Genomic DNA, 18,968 nt, shown 5'->3' on the forward strand with positions numbered 1-18,968 from the left:
GAGACAGAATAGGCCCTAAGTTTGGTTCACTATGCTCTTTGACTAGACTAAGAATACTACATATCTCTGTCAGATTTTTTGATAGGCCTGTAAGTGTGCTTTGAAACAACTGTTTTGACAAAAGAAATTCAGTTATGTTATACAACATATCATTTGGCTGTATAATAAAAAGTACACAGCAAATAACTCACACATCAGAAAAGTATGTAAGAAGTGGGACCTGCAATATGTTCCATAGTGTAGTTTAGCAGTGTATAATTTCTCATTTATTGTAACACACACTGCTAAACAGTTTTATAAATAAATATACTGGGAAAAATTCATTATGTCAGAATGTGGTACACATGGTACAACATGTAGTGTTCTGTGAAGCCAAACAATACTTCATGAAGTTCTGTGTTTATCCATTGTTGAGATTGTGAAAAGGGAAAACCATGCTGCTCCATAGTCAAATGCCTTGAGTACCCTTTATCATTACTTTCTAACATAAATTGAAACTTCTATAAATTAAATTCACCTTTCCTTCAGTCACATATTTAAAAAAAAATTTTACTAAATGTGTCAGATGACCTTGTTGTATCATGTTCAGGCCCCTTTCAGTAGTTGGTGTCTCAGGGATCGAATGACCCCTCTTCCTCCCCCAGCCCATTGTCACCTTTGTCAGACCAGCCTGTATTGACAACTACACTCCAGGCAAACTGTTCACATCTTGGTACTTGAAGCCATGCTATTCTTAATGCCCCTTGTCTGACCATCTATGTATTAAAGGAAACTGAGAGCCCAGTTCCTGATACAAGAAGAAACAAAAAGAAATGTAGTTAATGCCAAAACTATGAAAAAAAGTGAAATATTGATTTCCAAGTCATACAAGAAATAGGAGATGAACAGCTTAAAAAACATCCAGGAACACACTGCCAAGAAAACTTGTAAAATATTGATTGAAAAATGTATGAATACATTGACATCAAGAAAAAAGTGAAAATAACTTACTTTTTGTGTGAATAAAACTATTAGAAAAACTTGAACCAGTGTTCTTAATGCTAAATTTGAACATGAAACATTTGCAAGAATTTCAGTGACAACTCTTGCTTATGAATGGGTTTATTGCCAATGTTGATGAGCTGACCAATACTGTCCACCAGTTTCCATGAGAAGGCTATCATATTTTCTTCTTTTTTTTCTTTTGAGGTTTTGTTCACTTTTTGATTGCCTAAGCTTTCTAGCTTTCTGCTAACCAATAAATCTGAGTCCCTTCATTTTCTCTTTTCTCTAGATATACCAAGGGAATGATTCCTAGAGCAGAATGCAATCAAACTTTCTAAAAGTCAAGGTCTATTGAACCTATGTAATTAGCTAAGTCCATTATCTATCTTCACTGGGAGTTGTAAGGGGTCCGTAGGCCCTTACTATAAGTTTGCACTCGGCACAGGTCGAAAGGGCAAACAATCGATAGTGTCGGGTTGCGAGAGCGAGTGAGAGTTGAGTCAGTAGTTCCCAGGTTGCGAGCCAAGCCGTGTGGAGGCCGGTTGCTGTAATACAAGGCTTACCGACAAAGGGAGTGGCCATCGCCGCGGTTTAGCCCCTTTGTGTTAGAATAATATGGGAAAGTGAAGAAGTATAATTACGATAGTGATCAGTGATATTTCTGTGCCAATATTTGTGGTTTCGTGTCTACCGCGCCGGCATCAGTTGGATTGCAGTGTTGGATTGCAGTGATTGAATTTGCCTGTGACGATAATGAATAGCATGGAAGCCTGTGCTGAGATTAGCCGTAATTAAATATGTATGACGAAGGCAGTGGCTGTCTCCTTCTTTTTGTGTTTTTGAGACGAATATAGGTCCTTGATCAGTGAAGCTATGTTGGCGTTTCTTCTTGTCACTGAACATTTCATTATTACAGCATATGAGAAGGACAAAATGGAATGTAACAACTCCGTAGCAGTCAAATCCGATTGCCAGCCCCATTAGGTACACGGTCACATTAATTAATATTTATTTGGGCTGCTATTCAGATCCGGATCGGGTCAAGATACATAAATCGGAGGTGTTACACCCTTGGCAACCGTGACAGGACTAGTGCAATTTTCGGACGAATCATAAAGAACAATAGGTAATTTTATCTTGCTGAACGCGAGAAAATATTTTTTCCAACTTTGGATCGAGACAGAGCATAAACATTGAAATTGCGACAAGAAACAGTGAATTTTGAACAATACGAAGTAATAGCATCTTACGATTGTGACTAAACTTTTTTCTCGTCATATCAGATAAGAATAATAGTGTCAATAAACTGTGTTATAATGTGCAAATGCGTAAATCCGCGCGAAAAACTGTGAAAAGTGAACACTAAAGAAAGACACGTGTGAACATTACTATAGCAAAACGTACTAAGAATTCGCCATGAAATCTTTAAAGAAGTGTTTAGTGGTAATATTGTGACCGAAATTGCTTTTAGAATAGTGAAAATCGGACAGCTTCATGTGGACCCATAAACTGTTATGCGGACGACAATGTATTGTGGCGACGCAATTATTGAGTGACGTCACGCAGACCCGTGTAGCAGCTGCGCCAAAGAGCTTCGATCTGCGAGGTGATTTCACACATCATCCCAACTACCTGTGCAAGGAGTAGTTCAAGCACAGACGCACTACACCGACGGTCTTCAGCGCGACTTCGAGACACCGAGCGCCGACCCGGCATCTAGCGGCCGATCTACAAACTACGCCCGCCTGTAGCACCACGGAGCGGCCGACGGAGAACTACGACGACTCGCCACAGATCTTCAGTGCGACTTCATGCAGCTCCGGCGTTGGTACAGCGCCTCGCCCACTTCAAATGTCAAAACATCGCGATTCGTGGTAACATCAGTTGGTGAGTGAGGACAACTGGTTGACATAACATTAAATTGTAGTGTGCAGTCTTCGTGGTAAATAAACATTTGTAAACTGAGTTCACGTTAGGAAAAGTGCCCAATTACAGTAATTTCCGAAAAGTTTGCGAAACATACTCTGAAATATAGCATACTTATTTATGCATACTGCGCAGTCTAAATGGTGATTATACAAATATGCTTATTGTTTTTGGGGATTTTACATTTATAGATTTTATGAGTGGTGTGATTTATCTTATTTAAAACATTTTACATAAACTGTGTATGTGAAAATTGTTATTTGAAATTATTAGGTTTTGAGGGTTGTTATGTTCGGTACTCATGCATATTGTATCAATTTGGGATTAACTGAAGATACTGCAGGTACTGTTTGATTAGTTTCATGGTAATTAGGAGTGTTTTGGGTTACTAGAGGTTATTTTGTATTACTTGCCTGTGCATTAAAAATAAACCAAACATGTCTACTGAAGATAAGCAGGTTTGTGAAGCAGTACTTGAAAGGAAAGGGATAGGACAGGAAGACAGAGATGATTCAGGTATCAGTGATTATGGAGTGTCATTAGATAGCCCAGTAGCACATTCAACTAGTTATCCCGAGACACCAGGACAAACAACGAGAGATAAGTCAATATCAGAAGATGCAGATAAGTGGTCAATGTTGGTAAACTTGATAAAGGAAAATAACGCATCATTAGAGAAAGATTTACAAGAGATCAAAACATCGCAAATGAAGATGGAATGTAATCTGAAGAAGGAAATGCAGGAGTTACAAGAACGACTGAAGATGGACATCGATGAGAGAGAGAGGAAGCTACAGAAGAGCATAGACCAAGTCCAGGGAGACGTGGAGAAGATGGAAGGAAAGTTAACAAAAAAGTTGGAAGACGATATTGAAGAAACGAAAGCCGAATTGGGAGAAAGAATCAACGAAGTGGAAACAAATTGTAATCATCGAATCGCCGAGGTGATGCAGATGCAGAAACAATGCAATGATGTGGTTAAGGGGATAGGAGATAGGCAAAACCAACTGGCTGTCAATCTGGGAAATGCTATAGCCGTGCAACGAGAAGAGGATAACAAGAAGGTTGCAATGGAGGTCAGGCAATTACAACAGGGAGTGCAGCAATTGGAGAGCAAGACAGAAGAAATTGATAAATGAATTAGCAATGCCACTTTAACCGTTGGGGAAGGTAGAGTCGTTACCTTGATGAGCAGTGATAATTGGTACGTCCAAAATAATACGGGGCAGAAATTTAGACCGAAAGGAGGGTTGCACTCAATGATATTTATGAAATGGCTAAAAGAAGTTTTCCCAACACATTTTAAAGACTCAGACAAGATTCAATTTGCAATAGACAGGATGGAAGGTGAGGCCTTCACTTGGGGAGTCAGGAAAAAGGAAGGGACTACTAGTTATGATCAGTTTGAAGAGTAATTCTTGAAGAAATACTGGTCCAAAAGTCATCAGTGTGCAGCAATTGAGGACCTACTCCACCGCAAGTCACTTAGTACATGGAGAGGAACGTTGAGAGAGTCTGCCGAACATTTGTGGGAATTGAACGAGACCTTGGAACAACCCCTGAGTGTTGACGTAATGATATCAGCGATAAAAAGAAGAATGAGCCGGAGAATGCAAGAAACTGTATCCGGGAGCCTAATTAAAGATAGGGAGGCCTTGATGGAAATACTGGAACAGTTGGAATCTGTTCGATCACAGGAACACAATCAAGCTAATGATCAAAACCGAGGGGGAAGTAATGACCCAAGGAATCATTTTGGTAATTCGTCTAATTATAGAGGAAGAGGTGGTGGCCATAGGTACAGGAACCATGGTGGTGAACGGCAATGGAGAAATGATTGGAGAAGGAGTGAAGAACCAAGAGATCATGAGAGAGGATGGGATAGGCGAATGAATGACACAGTACATATAGAAGAGGCGGAGAGACCAGAAAACTGAATGACACTCCAGATGAGGTCCGGTCAGGAGTGAGAGCTACAAGGACCAGAGTAAACCTACTAAGACACGACAGTGGTGGAGATCTGAGAGAAGATCTACTGGAGGAAAGAAGTGGGATTCCCAAAGAACCCATGCTACCCATGATAGGGATCAAGCTATGTGGACTGAATATCGAGGCATTAGTCGATACAGGAAGTGAAGCATGTGCAGTATCCAAAAGGTTATATGAACAGGTACTAAAAGCAAATATTAGCTTGCCTAGTTTCCCGGTGAGTGGAGTGAGAATTGTGAATGCGTTGGGTGCAAGGAGTAAACCTATTAAAGAACAAGTGTTGATTACCTTCGAGATAGAGGGAGAAGAATACGAAGCAACATTTTTGGTGGTGGCCAGATTGAACACATCAATTATTTTAGGGATAGATTGGTTGAATGAAGTTGATGCAGTAGTGAGTTTTGATGAAGGTACTATCAAGGTCAAAGGAAGAAAGGGAGAAGAGAAGAGGTTAAAGTTTGCTGAGAGGAGTGCAATCGAAGAAGAGGAGGAATTCAGGTGGATAAATTTGTGTCATGAAGAGGAACCCACCATGGGATACGGGGAAGAGGAACTAGAAGAAGAAGTGTTGATATACCTTGAGGGATTAACACGAGAGGATAGACATAAAGAGGATAAGATCAGTAAAAAGTTGGAGGAGATGACACACCTAGATGAGGGGACCAAGAGGAAATTAGCCACAGTATTATACAGGCATTGTAAGGTATTTTCTCAACGGCCAGGTATCATGAAAGGGGTGGAGTGTAAACTAAAGATAAAGAACCATAAACTGTTCAATATAGAACAGTATTCCATTCCCCAGGCGAAACGAAGAGCAGTAGATGAAGAGATACAGAGGATGATGGACCTTGGTGTTATAGAAAGGGCCAATAGTCAATATAACAACCCCCTATTTGTTGTTGATAAGAAGGATGGAAAGGTGAGGATAGTTTTGGATGCACGAACAGTGAACAAGATCATCGAGCCGGAGCGGGACAAACCTGAGACTATAGAAGAACTGATTCAAAAATTCCGGTGCTTAGTAGTATCAACTTGACTGCTGGTTACTGGCAAATACCATTGGCCACAGAGTCCCGCCAGTATACAGCATTCACTTACGGAGGAAGGTGCTATCAATTTAGAGTGTTGCCATTTGGGCTTAATGTGTCAGTGTCTGAATTCATAAGACCAATGGATAAGATACTAGGCGAGGAGTTACTTAAAAAGGTCACCGTCTACGTGGATGACCTCTTGATAGCAAGCGAATCATGGGAAGAACATTTAAATAGATTGGATGCAATCTTAGCAGCTTTTGAAACTGCAGGGGTAACTGTAAACCTGGACAAGTCGGAATTTGGCAAATCAAAGATAAAATTCCTGGGCCATATAATATCTTAGGAGGGTATCTATCCTGATCCTAGTAAAATGGAGGCTATTAGAAATTTTCCAACCCCCCATAGTAAGAAACAGTTGCGAGCATTCTTTGGGATTTGTGAGTTTTATAGAAAATTTGTCAAAGGATCTGCCCCGAGTATGAGGGAATTGACCAAGGCGAGGATGCCGTGGCATTGGAGTGCAGAGTGCCAAACCGAGTTTGAGAATATCAAGGAAGCACTATATAGTGCAGACATATTGTACCACCCGGATTTTTCCAAGGATTTTTATTTAGGAGCAGACAGCTCTGACTATGGAATAGGAATACATTTGTACCAAATGGAGAGGAGCAGAAATGGTGAGAGTGTAAGAACAATAGCGTTCGGTAGCAGAAGTTTAAATGCTTGGGAGAGGAAATATTCGATTACTGAAAGGGAGGCATTGGCAATTGTGTGGGGATTTAAGTGTTTCCGGTATTATTTGGTCGGGAGGCATGTGAAAGTAGTGACTGACCATAAGGCCCTTACATTTCTGACCACAAGCAAGTTGAGGCATAGCAGACTAACGCGATGGGCCCTGGCATTACAAGACTATGACTTCGAGATAATTTATGAACCAGGAGCAACACATATAATACCTGATGCTTTATCAAGATTACCAGCTGACTCGAGAGGAATGTTGGTGGACAGGCCAGAAGAAGAAGGAGTTAGAATTAACCTGATGAAGGGAGTACAGTATGAAGAATTCATAAGGAAGTTCCTAAAGAATGTGCGCAGGGAACAGAACGAGGACGAGAAATTAAAGACAATTAAAACCAAATACAGGTGTGCAGGAGAGGAAAAAATTCGCACATTTTATTATATTCATAATGGGATACTTTATTAGAGAAACAAGGAGAGTGAGGAGAACAGGAAACTCTGTGTGCCTGAGCATGTGGTAGAAAAATTAATTTGGCATACGCACTATAGTAATGCGCATTATGGACCGAAGAAGTGTCTGGAAAAGTTGAAGTTAGATTGTGCATTCAACAACATGGGAAGGCGTATACGTAAGATACTGAGTACATGTGACATCTGTCAAAAATCTAAAACGACTACAGTACAGCACAAAGGATATATGCATCCAATTGTACCAACAGCAATTAAGGACATAGTTGCAGTGGATCTCTTTGGGCCACTTCCTGCCTCATGAGGGAATTACACACAAGTCTTAGTAGTGGAAGAACTGGTTTCCAAGTACATAAAATTCTACCCGTTGAAGAATGCCACTAGTAGAGCCATCATTAACCATTTTGAGAAAGACTATTTTCAAAAGGTGTGTATTCCTAAGCGAATTTTGAGTGATAATGTGTCACAATTTAGATCAAAGGAGTGGACAGAGATGCTAAATGAGCACCGAATAGAGCAAATTGCCATTTCTAGGTATAGGCCAGCTTCTAACCCAGCAGAACGAACAATGAAGGAATTGAACCGTTTATGCCGAACATACTGTCATTGGAAGCATGGTTCACGGAAAGAATATCTGGAAGAATTTGAGCGAGTCAGGAATCACCTCCCACATGATTCTACAGGGTTTGCACCATGTGAAGTATTGCTCAATCAAGAACCCGACAGTATTTTTCGTGAGTTGTTAGTCTACCCACCAGGAAGTTTATTGGCTTGGGAAAGGAAATTGGAGCTAGTGGAATTAAGTATGAAGGAGAAGGCTAGGAAAAGACAGGAAAGACACGACAAGCTAGTGAAACTGATAACTTACTGAGTGGGAGACCTGGTACTAGTAAAGGTTCATGCAAAATCAAAGAAAATAAACTCTGAAATACATAAATTTAACCACGTTTATAAGGGACCGTACAGGATTATAAAAATTGGTCATCCTAACACTGTGGAGTTGGAATATGCACGGACAAAGAGAGTGCATGGTAAGGAACATGTGGAAAACATAAAAAGGTACTACTCACACGAGAACAGGGATAACCCAGATGAGGAAGGGGAACTCGATTAGGGCAAATGTCTGAAATGAGAGTGTTCAAGCTCCTTGATGTAGTTGAGTAGGACATGTTTAGAACATTTAGTTATTAGACGGACATTTGAAAAAGGAAAATGTTTATTTACATTGTGTTTTCTGATGTATTATAATTAGAATGGCATATTTCATATTGACGATTGCCTGAGAATGGGTATAAAACCTGTAATAACTAATTTGTAGTATAATAATTCATATGTCATGTGTTCAAGTAATAATTTTTGATTGTATGTTGTGCGTTTCATTCAATATTGGACTATAGAGGATTATTGCTGCTTGATAAAAAAAATTGTAATTTGGACAATGCCATGTTTATGAGATGTAATAACCTTTTGTAGAATATTATTGTGGAGACAGCCCACTACCGGAGTAGAGGGATTATTTGGTGAATTGTAATTTCATTAATTATTTACACTATGTGTTTTGTTCAGATGTAGCAATGTCTAATTCCCTTGCCGATTCTTTTACGCCAGTGGCTCCAAAGAAGTTTTCGAGGGCGGGGATGTAAGGGGTCTGTAGGCCCTTACTATAAGTTTGCACTTGGCACAGGTCGAAAGGGCAAACAATCGATAGTGTCGGGTTGCAAGAGCGAGTGAGAGTTGAGTCAGTAGTTCCCAGGTTGCGGGCCGAGCCGTGTGGAGGCCGGTTGCTGTAATACAAGGCTTACCAACAAAGGGAGTGGCCATCGCTGCGGTTTAACCCCTTTGTGTTAGAATAATACGGGAAAGTGAAGAAGTATAATTACGATAGTGATCAGTGATATTTCTGTGCTGATATTTGTGGTTTAGCGTCTACCGCGCCAGCATCAGTTGGATTGCAGTGTTGGATTGCAGTGATTGAATTTGCGTGTGATGATAATGAATAGCAAGGAAGCCTGTGCTGAGATTAGCCGTAATTAAATATGTATGACAAAGGCAGTGGCTGTCGCCTTCTTTTTGTGTTTTTGAGACGAATATAGGTCCTTGATCAGTGAAGCTGTGTTGGCGTCTCTTCTTGTCACCGAACATTTCATTATTACAGCATTTGAGAAGGACAAAATGGAATGTAACAACTCCGTAGCAGTCAAATCCGATTGCCAGCCCCATTAGGTACACGGTCACATTAATTAATATTTATTTGGGCTGCTATTCAGATCCAGATCGGGTCGAGATACATAAATCTGAGGTGTTACAGAGTATTTTTCTGTTCACAGACCATTTAATAAAGTTTTGTTGGCAACAGAGGTAATTCAACTTTAGATTCACACTGAGCATGACAAGGATTTCATTGGACTCAAGTTCTACATTTAGTTTTAGTAACTTAGCTGTTATTTTAAATGTAGTTAACTCTATTCTAAAATGTTATAAAACTTTAAAGTGCAGATGTGTGCTAATAATTGATTTTACATTAAGGCACACTTTTCTTCAGTCTGTTGTCTATAATGACCATGTGCACTCCCATCATATTTTTTGCATGATGGCAGTTCTTAAGATTCATTTCATGATGAACTCTGATGAAAATAACATGGAATCAATAAAATGAATGTTGCATTTATTAAGAAGGAATTAAAAATTATTTGTTGTCTCTCAGTAATGAGCCCATAATTTCACTAGCTCTTTTCAGTAAATATCTTTAATATTCTGTGTTGCATATGTCATCACAAAGTTTCATATAATAGCTGATGAATGTGTTATTTCTGATAAAATAATAATGATAATTACAGTGGAGTAATGATGTAACATTTTTTTGATTATACTATACTGAATGTGATTGATCATTAATGTGAGTGATTATTAATATTTATAAAAAGTTATTCTTATTTCTATATAATAATTATCATCATTCACTAGAATTTAATTTGCAGTTGTCCATATTACCTTTATGTAGTATCGAATAAAGCCAGGTTTGCTTTCAAATGAACATGGAAGAGAACTTTCTGGAAGCTGGAATCTGAAGGGGAACTGGTGTACACCCCTTGGCAATATTGGGACATTTCCTTCTGGTTTATCTAAAGAAAAAAGAAGAGTGTTTGAAATGTTATTAGCATAGTTGTACTGTTACTAAAATATTTTTGGTAATATTAGTTTGTCTGTTGCTGAGACTGTTGAGGCTTACACATACTTAATACTAGTTCAGAAGATCTTCAGAAGTTAAGCTTCACATATATCCATTATGCCTTTCATAGCTGCAAACTCCTATCTTACAGTAACTTGTAATATTTTTAGTGGTTTGTGGATAGCACCTTTGACTACTAATTCAAAGGTCTTGGGGTCTGTGTTTGATCATAGTCATTACTTTGTTTTGAATAAAACTCATCAGCTATGGTGGTGGAAGACTTCTGATTTTGGGAATCACATTTTTTCTGCCAACAGCCTTGTCCAAAAAGGGTGGCAGAGATGGTAGAGGTTTAGCGCATCATCTTGTCATTGGGGTGGGAAACTCTTCCTAAAACAGGGAGAATCAGTGATGATAAACAGCATTAGGATGCCCTAAGCAGTTGAGAAAACTGCTGGACTGAGCACACAGAAAGTGTATTCACAGTAAAAGTTACCTGTAATTGAGAAAACATGAAATATATAGATAAAGCATCATTATCATCTCCCCATTGGCCAAGGACACTGCATTAGTCTGCCATTCAGCTATCTTGGAAACAGCTGCCAGTGAGGAGGTGAACATGAGGAAAAGAACGAAAAGCCTTGGAAACTGCAATTTTCTATGAGCCATAGCATGGATTGTTACAAGTTTGAATGTGGTAGAGAAGCTAGAATGACTGAAAAGTGGAATGCAAACATGGAAACAAGGTGTAGTGGGAGTCACTGAAGGAAATGAAGACAGATGTATGATCTGTTCACAAAGAGATGAATGATGGCTCCCTAGTTCTAGCATGGCAGAGGTCGGTGGACATCGGTTGACTTCGGCAGTTCATGTTTTTTGTCCTGCAACTGCTAATGTCAGCAGTTTCATACAGAACTTTCTATATGTAGTCATTGTGAAATGATTGTTGTGTTGTGTTGTGCTGTGTTGTGTCACAAATTAATATCTCCTGATAAGTAAAAAGAGGTTCTTTGCACATAATGGGCAGCACCAGATAATCTTTTCACTCCTCAGATAAGGGTATGGCTTAGCAGTTTATCAATTGGAGCTGGAAAAATAATTAATAATGTCACTGAATGCTGCAAGCAGGAAAGCAAAAACAAAGAAGATCTCTACCCTTTCTCTGAGCCAGTGAGATGAACAGTGATGTGCACAGAAGCAAGCTTCAGGTCTGTGAGAAGAATTCAAAGTTTTTGCAAATATAATTTTGGGAAATGACCAGAAACTCCTGCCAAAATGAGGTAAATTTCATTTCAAATTTTTAAGTTCCATAGTGCTTTGAAACAGTCTTCCCCTATGTCTTAGTTACTTTAAAATTGTCATTTTGTTTGAGCACTGTTATTCATTGTTGGAACTCCTGGAACTGTTTCACTTACAAGGAGAAGTCTCCAGGGGTGGGATCAGCTTTTTTGTAAAATTGTTTACTTCAGAAGTTCATGGACCTATTGAGGAATTTTTTTACATCATAATTAAAAAGAATTATCAAGTGTAAAGCATGAACAAAGTCCCAGGATGAAAATATAATAAATAAAAATTACTTACACATAAAATCAAGTACTGATGATGACAAATTTCAGAGCAAACAAGCACATATCAAGTGATGTGGTATGAGTGACCATCAATAAAACCAAATAAAATCCATAAAAAGACATTCCCACTGGAGATAGGCTAAGTGTAAAAGTCTTCATATTAAACTGCACATGGGATTAAAAGTCTGTGGAGTGGGCTGTTTGTGGCTCATGGCATGTATGATGCAAAAAATTTCCTCAATAGGTCCATGTATGTGTGAAGAAGTCAATCTTACAATTGTTGAAACCATATCAAGGGCTGTTAATAAATCTTTATATTCGCAACTCATTTGCTGATTTTTTTCAAATCATTCATTTATATTCACTGTTGCTGAACAGCAGCTATGTTCAAAATTTTAATGAACTTTTACTTATTGAATATATACAATATAGCAGGAAGAACATATGGTTAAATTTGTAGGTGATTTGGAAGTTGACATGAGGAAAAATGTAGTGCACAGAGCTGACCCATCTAGTAGCAACAATGGCTCTTATCTAGACTGAGTTGAACTGAGCTCGGATCACAGATATGGATTCTTCCTATCATGCTGCTTTAACTCTATTCCATAATTTATCAATAACACTGGCTGGTAAGTGATAGCATGCCAATCTCTGTCCGACTCTTGACCAGATGTTTTAAGTGGATAAGAGAACATGCTAGGCAGGGGAACAGTTGAACACATCTGTATTGAGGTAGGTGAGTACAGCACAGACCACAAGCAGTCTTGGGTTGTCTTTTTGAAAGTTAATGTCAAGGAGGCCTAGTAGATAGGACATGACCACCAGCCTTAATATGTGAGCAGTGTAATGCCTACTGTTCAGATTAAAGACTGTGCAAACCTAAGGTGGTAGTCTTGTGTATGCGATAGTATTCCATATGACCTCATCAGTTGCTCAGTCTGTGTGAAGATAACAAATGTAATCTGACAATGTTGGTTCTCCTCAGAGCCTCCACACATTGATATATCAGTTGTTATACTTCACACAGAACTGGGACTTCTCTGAAAATATGGCATAGTGCCACTTCTGTGTCCACTGTTGTCACTGGTGCACCAATGTTCACTCATCTATTTCTGATGTTGTGCAAATGGAAGCAGCAACAATCGTTACCATGCCGACAGTTTGTGGTGCTCCAAATGTTGTTATAGTGTCCATGTGGACAGTTGTCTTGTTGCTAACAAGGTCATTTACTGAGTTAGGATACAGGGGGTGGACAAAAATACTTAAAAATCAAAAAAGGAACACATTAAAATGCCTAACATGGTGTAGGAAAACCAATGGCATTCAAAACAACTTCCTCTCTTCTTGGAATGGATAAATACAGGTCCTATATTGTTTTCAGAGGAATATTAAATCATTCACCCTGCACAATAGTGGCAAGTTCAGGTAACAAGGGTGGAGGTGGATAGCAATCACATGTCGTTCTCTCCAAAGTAGACAACAAAGCCTCAACAATATTGACAGCTGGTGACTACAGTGGCCAGACGAGGTGCTCACAAAACCAGCCCTGGACAATGTGGGTCATGTGAACAAGGACCCTGTCATTTTAGAACACAGCATCACCACTGTGGCAACAAAAATTGTCACATAATCCTTGGCAGTAATGCAGCCCTACAGAGTAACCATGGGACCCATGGAATACCACAATATAGTTGCCAAAATCACCACCAATCCCCTGCCATTTTTCACTTTTGGGATGTAAACTTGGCCAGAACTTGAATACAGTGTGAGACAAGACTCTTCCAACCAAAAGATTTTCTTCCATTGCTTCATAGCCCTGGTTTTATGGCTTTGGAACCACATTTTCCTGTTATGGGCATTTGCATCCCTGATATGTTGTTTTGGAATTCCAGCTTGCCCTGCAATTCTTTTGTGTTATTTTCATGCTGAATGGATTGCAAGTGTGACATTCAGTTCTGGAGTGGCTTTTGCTGCTGTTGTCCTCTTATTTTTTGTCACATTCCTCTTCAATGACCATCTGTCATGATAAATCAGCACATAATTTTGTCTGCATTGCGATTCAGCAGGCCTTTGATATGGAAGCACCAGCAATGTGAGCACAAACAATTTGCCCATGTTTCAATTCACTTAGCTCTGACATACTGCACTCACAACTACTCAGAACACAGTTTTAACAACTGGCACTTGCATCATATTGAGGACGAGGCACAGGTGCTGTTTGAAGCCAAATGCAACAATGTAACCTTCAGACTTAGCTAGCTAACATCATATTCAAGCTTGCATTTCACATAGTGTTTCAATATTTTTGTCCAATCCCTGTAAGTAATATGGTTGTATGAACCTGCACAGTCAACCAAACAATAATTCAGCCCTATCATGCACTAGTAGCTTGGGGCCACTGAAGTCCTGCACAGGATTCATTGTGGCTGTCCTAAACCCATCAGTTCCATTTTTGCATGACTGGCATGGGACCTCAACCAACACATATTGGCAATATCAGAGAACAATAAACTGCAGCTTCAGTAATCCTTGATCCTGACACAGTCAAATCCCAAAATGTGCTTAAAGATGACTGTTTCTTACATAAGGCATAACAATCCCCTCATAAAATAATAATGATCCATTGTTATTTCTAATAAGTGTGACAGTGAAGTCATTTGGTCACATATAACAGGTGTAGGTGACACCGTGCTGATTGTTGGATGTATATACTGGCCACCCAATTTAGCTGGGACAGTTCTGTAGTCATTCAATGAAAGTCTACAGTTAATGGTGAGTAAATACCCAGATCATGCAATACTGGTTAGAGGCAACTTTAACCTGCCATGTATAGACTGGGATGTCTATGGATTCACTGTTGGGGGTACAGACAGACAGTCATGCAAAATAATTTTGAACACATTTTCTGAAAATTGTCTTGATCAGCTAGCTTGTCAGCCAACACACAATGGAAATATCATAGACTTTATAGCTACAAACAGGCTGGATGTTATTGGCAATGTCAGTATACAAATGGGGATTAGCAATCATGATGTCATTATAGCTACTATGATTATAAAAGTTAATAAATCAGTCAAGAAGGCTAAGAGAGCCTTTCTGCTAGATAGAGTGGATAAGCAGTTATTAACATCTCACTTAAACAGTGAATTGGCATCACTTAGTTCCAGTAAGATGGGTGTAGAGGAATTATGGGCAAAGTTTAACCAGATTGTAAATCATTGTCTGGAGAGTTATGCACCTAGTAAGTGGATAAAGGATGGAAATGATCCACCATGGTTTAATAACAAAATCTGGTGGATGCTGAGGAAGCAAAGGCTCTTGCATTTTCAGTTGGAAAGGGAATGCATAAACGATGACAAGCAAAGGGTAGTAGAGATTCATGTGTCTATGTGTAACGTATATGATGACTACCACCATTACACCTTAGCAAAAGATATGGTAGAGAACCTGAGAAAATTTTGGCCATAAGTAGAATCACTATGCTTCCATTCAGTCCCTTGTTGACCAGTCTGGTGTGGCAGTTGAAGATAGAAAAAAGAAAGCTAAAGTTTTAAATTTCATGTTCAAGAAACCATTCACAGAGGAGAAATGTACAAACATATCATCATTTGAACATTGGGCAGACTCCTATATGGATGACACAGTAATAAGTATACCTGGCATAAAGAAAGAAATGAAGGATTTGAAAGCAAATGAATCACCAGGTCTGGATGGAATCCCAGTTCGATTTTACAAAGAGTACTCTATGGCATTGGTCCCTTACATAGTTTGCATTTATCAGGAATCTCTCTCCCAGTGCCAAGTTCCAAGTGACTGGAAAAAAGTGCAGGTGACTCCAGTATATAAGAAAGGTTAAAGAATGGACCTGAAAAATTACAGACCAATATCCCTGTGGACTAAGTTCACAGATATGTGAGTGGTTCAAAGACTTTTTAAATGATAGAACCCAGTATGTCGTCCTTGACAGCAAGCATTCATCACAGACAAGTGTATCATCAGGATTCCTCTGGGGAAGTGTGATTGGACCACTGTTGTTTTCTATATACATAAATGATTTTCCTGACAGGGTGGGCAGCAATCTGTGGTAGTTTGTTGATGATGCCATGGTGTACAGTGAGATGTCAAAGTTGAGTGACTGTAGGAAGATACAAGACGACTTAGACAAAATTTCTAGTTGGTCTGATGAATGGCAGCTAGCCCTAAATGAGGAAGAATGTAAGTTAATGTTAATAAGTAGGAAGATCAAACATGTAATGTTTGGATACAGCATTATGGGTGTCCTGCTTGACACAGTCAAGTTGTTTAAATATCTAGGCATAACATAGCAAAGCAATATGAGGTGGAACGAGCTTTGTGAGAACTATGATAGGGAAAGCAAATGGTCAAATTCGGTTTCTTGGGAGAATTTTAGGAAAGAGTGGTTCATGTGTAAAGGAGACTGCATATAGGATGCTGGTGTGACCCGTTCTTCAGTACTGCTCAGCAGTTTGGGATCTCCACCAGGTGAGATTGAAGGAGTACATAAAAACAATTCAGAGGTGGGGTGCTAGATTTGTTACCAGCAAGTTCAAAAAACACCTAAGTGTTATGAAGATGCTTTGGGAGCTCATATGGGAATCCCTGTAGGGAAGGTGATGATCTTTTTAAGAAACACTATTGACAAAATTTAGAGAACCAGTATTTTAAGCTGACTGCTGGATGATTCTACTGCTGCCAACACACATTTCAAGTAAGGACCACAAAGATAAGATACAAGAAATTAGGGCTCATACAGAGACTTGCAGACAGTCATTTTTCCCTTGCTCTATTTGTGAGCAGAACAGGAAAGGAAATGACAAGAAGTGGTACAGGGCACCCTCTCCCATGCACCTGATGGTGGCTTGCAGAGTACCTATGTAGATGAATATGTAGAGAGACCCACTGCATTATCTTTCCTTATATACAGAATGAGTATGGCATCATTTCTAACAACTTTGTGTGGTTTCCCGGAAACGGTAGTCATTTACATATTCAAACATGTAGTAGAATTCCTGCCAAGATGACATTTGTCCCATGATGCATTTATGGTGTTACCATTTTAATGGTAAACAATGTAGAAGAAATAATGGTATGGTAGGATATGTGCTAATACATTAGGGAGTAGCTTCCATGGTTTTAGAGGGAGTCATAGAGGGCAAAACTTGTGGGGAAAGACATAGCAAATAATTAGGTCATTGAGTGTGAGTGTTTTTCTGAATTGAAGAGATTTTTATAATGGAGGGGATTGCAATGGACACCTCAGAGAAGTCAGAAGATAGATAAATCTGAAATAAATATTGGCTGCACAACTGTAAAAGCACTAGTTCTGGATTAATAGTATGTCAGGAAGTGATACTAGAACATAATTTTCTGCAAACTGCAGGCATCATACATGCCAGCTGTCTTACACTAGGATATAAATTAAGGAAGCTGGCAATCAAATCTTTGAAAGCATATAGCCTTGTTATCATGAATGACAGAATGATCAGGTAGTGAGGCAGATAATTTGCAGAAAGTCAATTTCACATTCATATGGAGACATTAGTAGCCAACCATCTCTGTTTAATCGTATTCATTTCTAAATTCACATAGGTCTCATTGTTAGCATTCTATAAAAATCTTAATGAAAGTCTCTGTTGAGAGACACATATACCCCATCTTCATCTTCTTTTTATTTGTGTTTTACCCATCTAGGACAGGCCACACTGTATTTAAGTTTGACAAAAGTATTTTTATTTAACTTTGCGTCTGGAACCCTTCCGTGATACTACAATCATCATTTCCTCTGAGAGTGTGATCGCATTTCAGCTGTTTGTTTATCATGTATCTGGGATAGAAGGTGAGGGCTAACCTAGCATTTTCCTAAATGAGTGTGTGAAACCACCTAGAAACCACACTCAGGCTGACTGGTGTGCCAACCCCAGTTGTCAGTTTGCTGTGCAGATTTGATCTTGGTCTGGCTCGGTTTCCTGTCCCATAAGCTAGTGCACTGCACATTATGCTATACGGGCAGGTCAGACACATATACCACATAAAAAGATGTGTTGTAGTTCTGTTACAATAAATGCCCACACAAAAATGGTGAATATTTCAAACAGCAAGTTATGAGTTACTTTGTTTTAGAGCTTACAGAATTTGTATTTTAGATGTGTATCATTACTCTACAGAAATTATATGTATCTCACTCCAGAAGTGTCTCCATTCTGAATGATAATTTGAAAACTGAGAATGAAAACTTATGTGACATGCTCTTCATGCTGTAAGCTTCTAATACCTTTGCCCCATATAATTGCACGATCATCAAGAAAATACTGATCATCCTTAACTGTGCGTCTGTCACCACTGACAACTACTTTCCACTCAGCATGTGCTTTTCCTCTTAGGACAACACGAACAGCTGAAAAAAAGAAAAATATAGATATTGTGGCATTACAGATTACCCACAACATAGACACAGTCCTCTTTTTGCATTTAACATATGAAAATACAAAAATAAAATGTAATTGAAAAGGGGTAAGTGATAGATACTGAAATATCATTTTGTGAAATACACTCCTGGAAATGGAGAAAAGGACACATTGACACCGGTGTGTCAGACCCACCATACTTGCTCCGGACACTGCGAGAGGGCTGTACAAGCAATGATCACACGCACGGCACAGCGGACACACCAGGAACCGCGGTGTTGGCCGTCGAATGGCGCTAGCTGCGCAGCATTTGTGCACCGCCGCGTCAGTGTCAGCCAGTTTGCCGTGGCATACGGAGCTCCATCGCAGTCTTTAACACTGGTAGCATGCCGCTACAGCGTGGACGTGAACCGTATGTGCAGTTGACGGACTTTGAGCGAGGGCGTATAGTGGGCATGCGGGAGGCCGGGTGGACGTACCGCCGAATTGCTCAACACGTGGGGCGTGAGGTCTCCACAGTACATCGATGTTGTCGCCAGTGGTCGGCGGAAGGTGCACATGCCCGTCGACCAGGGACCGGACCGCAGCGACGCACGGATGCACGCCAAGACCGTAGGATCCTACGCAGTGCCGTAGGGGACCGCACCGCCACTTCCCAGCAAATTAG

At 39.6% G+C, this 18,968-nt stretch overlaps 1 protein-coding gene across 3 annotated transcripts in view; it reads right to left on the reverse strand.

The window, feature by feature from the left end:
• LOC124555498 (arrestin domain-containing protein 2-like) overlaps positions 1-18,968 on the reverse strand; it is a 237,641-nt gene that overhangs the window by 114,777 nt on the left and 103,896 nt on the right. For all 3 annotated transcript variants that reach the window (XM_047129425.1, XM_047129423.1, XM_047129424.1), the window contains 2 exons: positions 18,169-18,291; positions 10,131-10,261 (listed from right to left, as the gene is read on the reverse strand). In XM_047129425.1, coding sequence (XP_046985381.1) covers positions 10,131-10,261; positions 18,169-18,291 — 254 coding nt within the window. The remainder of the gene's footprint in view (positions 1-10,130; positions 10,262-18,168; positions 18,292-18,968) is intronic.

This window comes from Schistocerca americana, chromosome X, assembly GCF_021461395.2.
Source record: "Schistocerca americana isolate TAMUIC-IGC-003095 chromosome X, iqSchAmer2.1, whole genome shotgun sequence".
Lineage (NCBI taxonomy): Eukaryota > Metazoa > Arthropoda > Insecta > Orthoptera > Acrididae > Schistocerca > Schistocerca americana.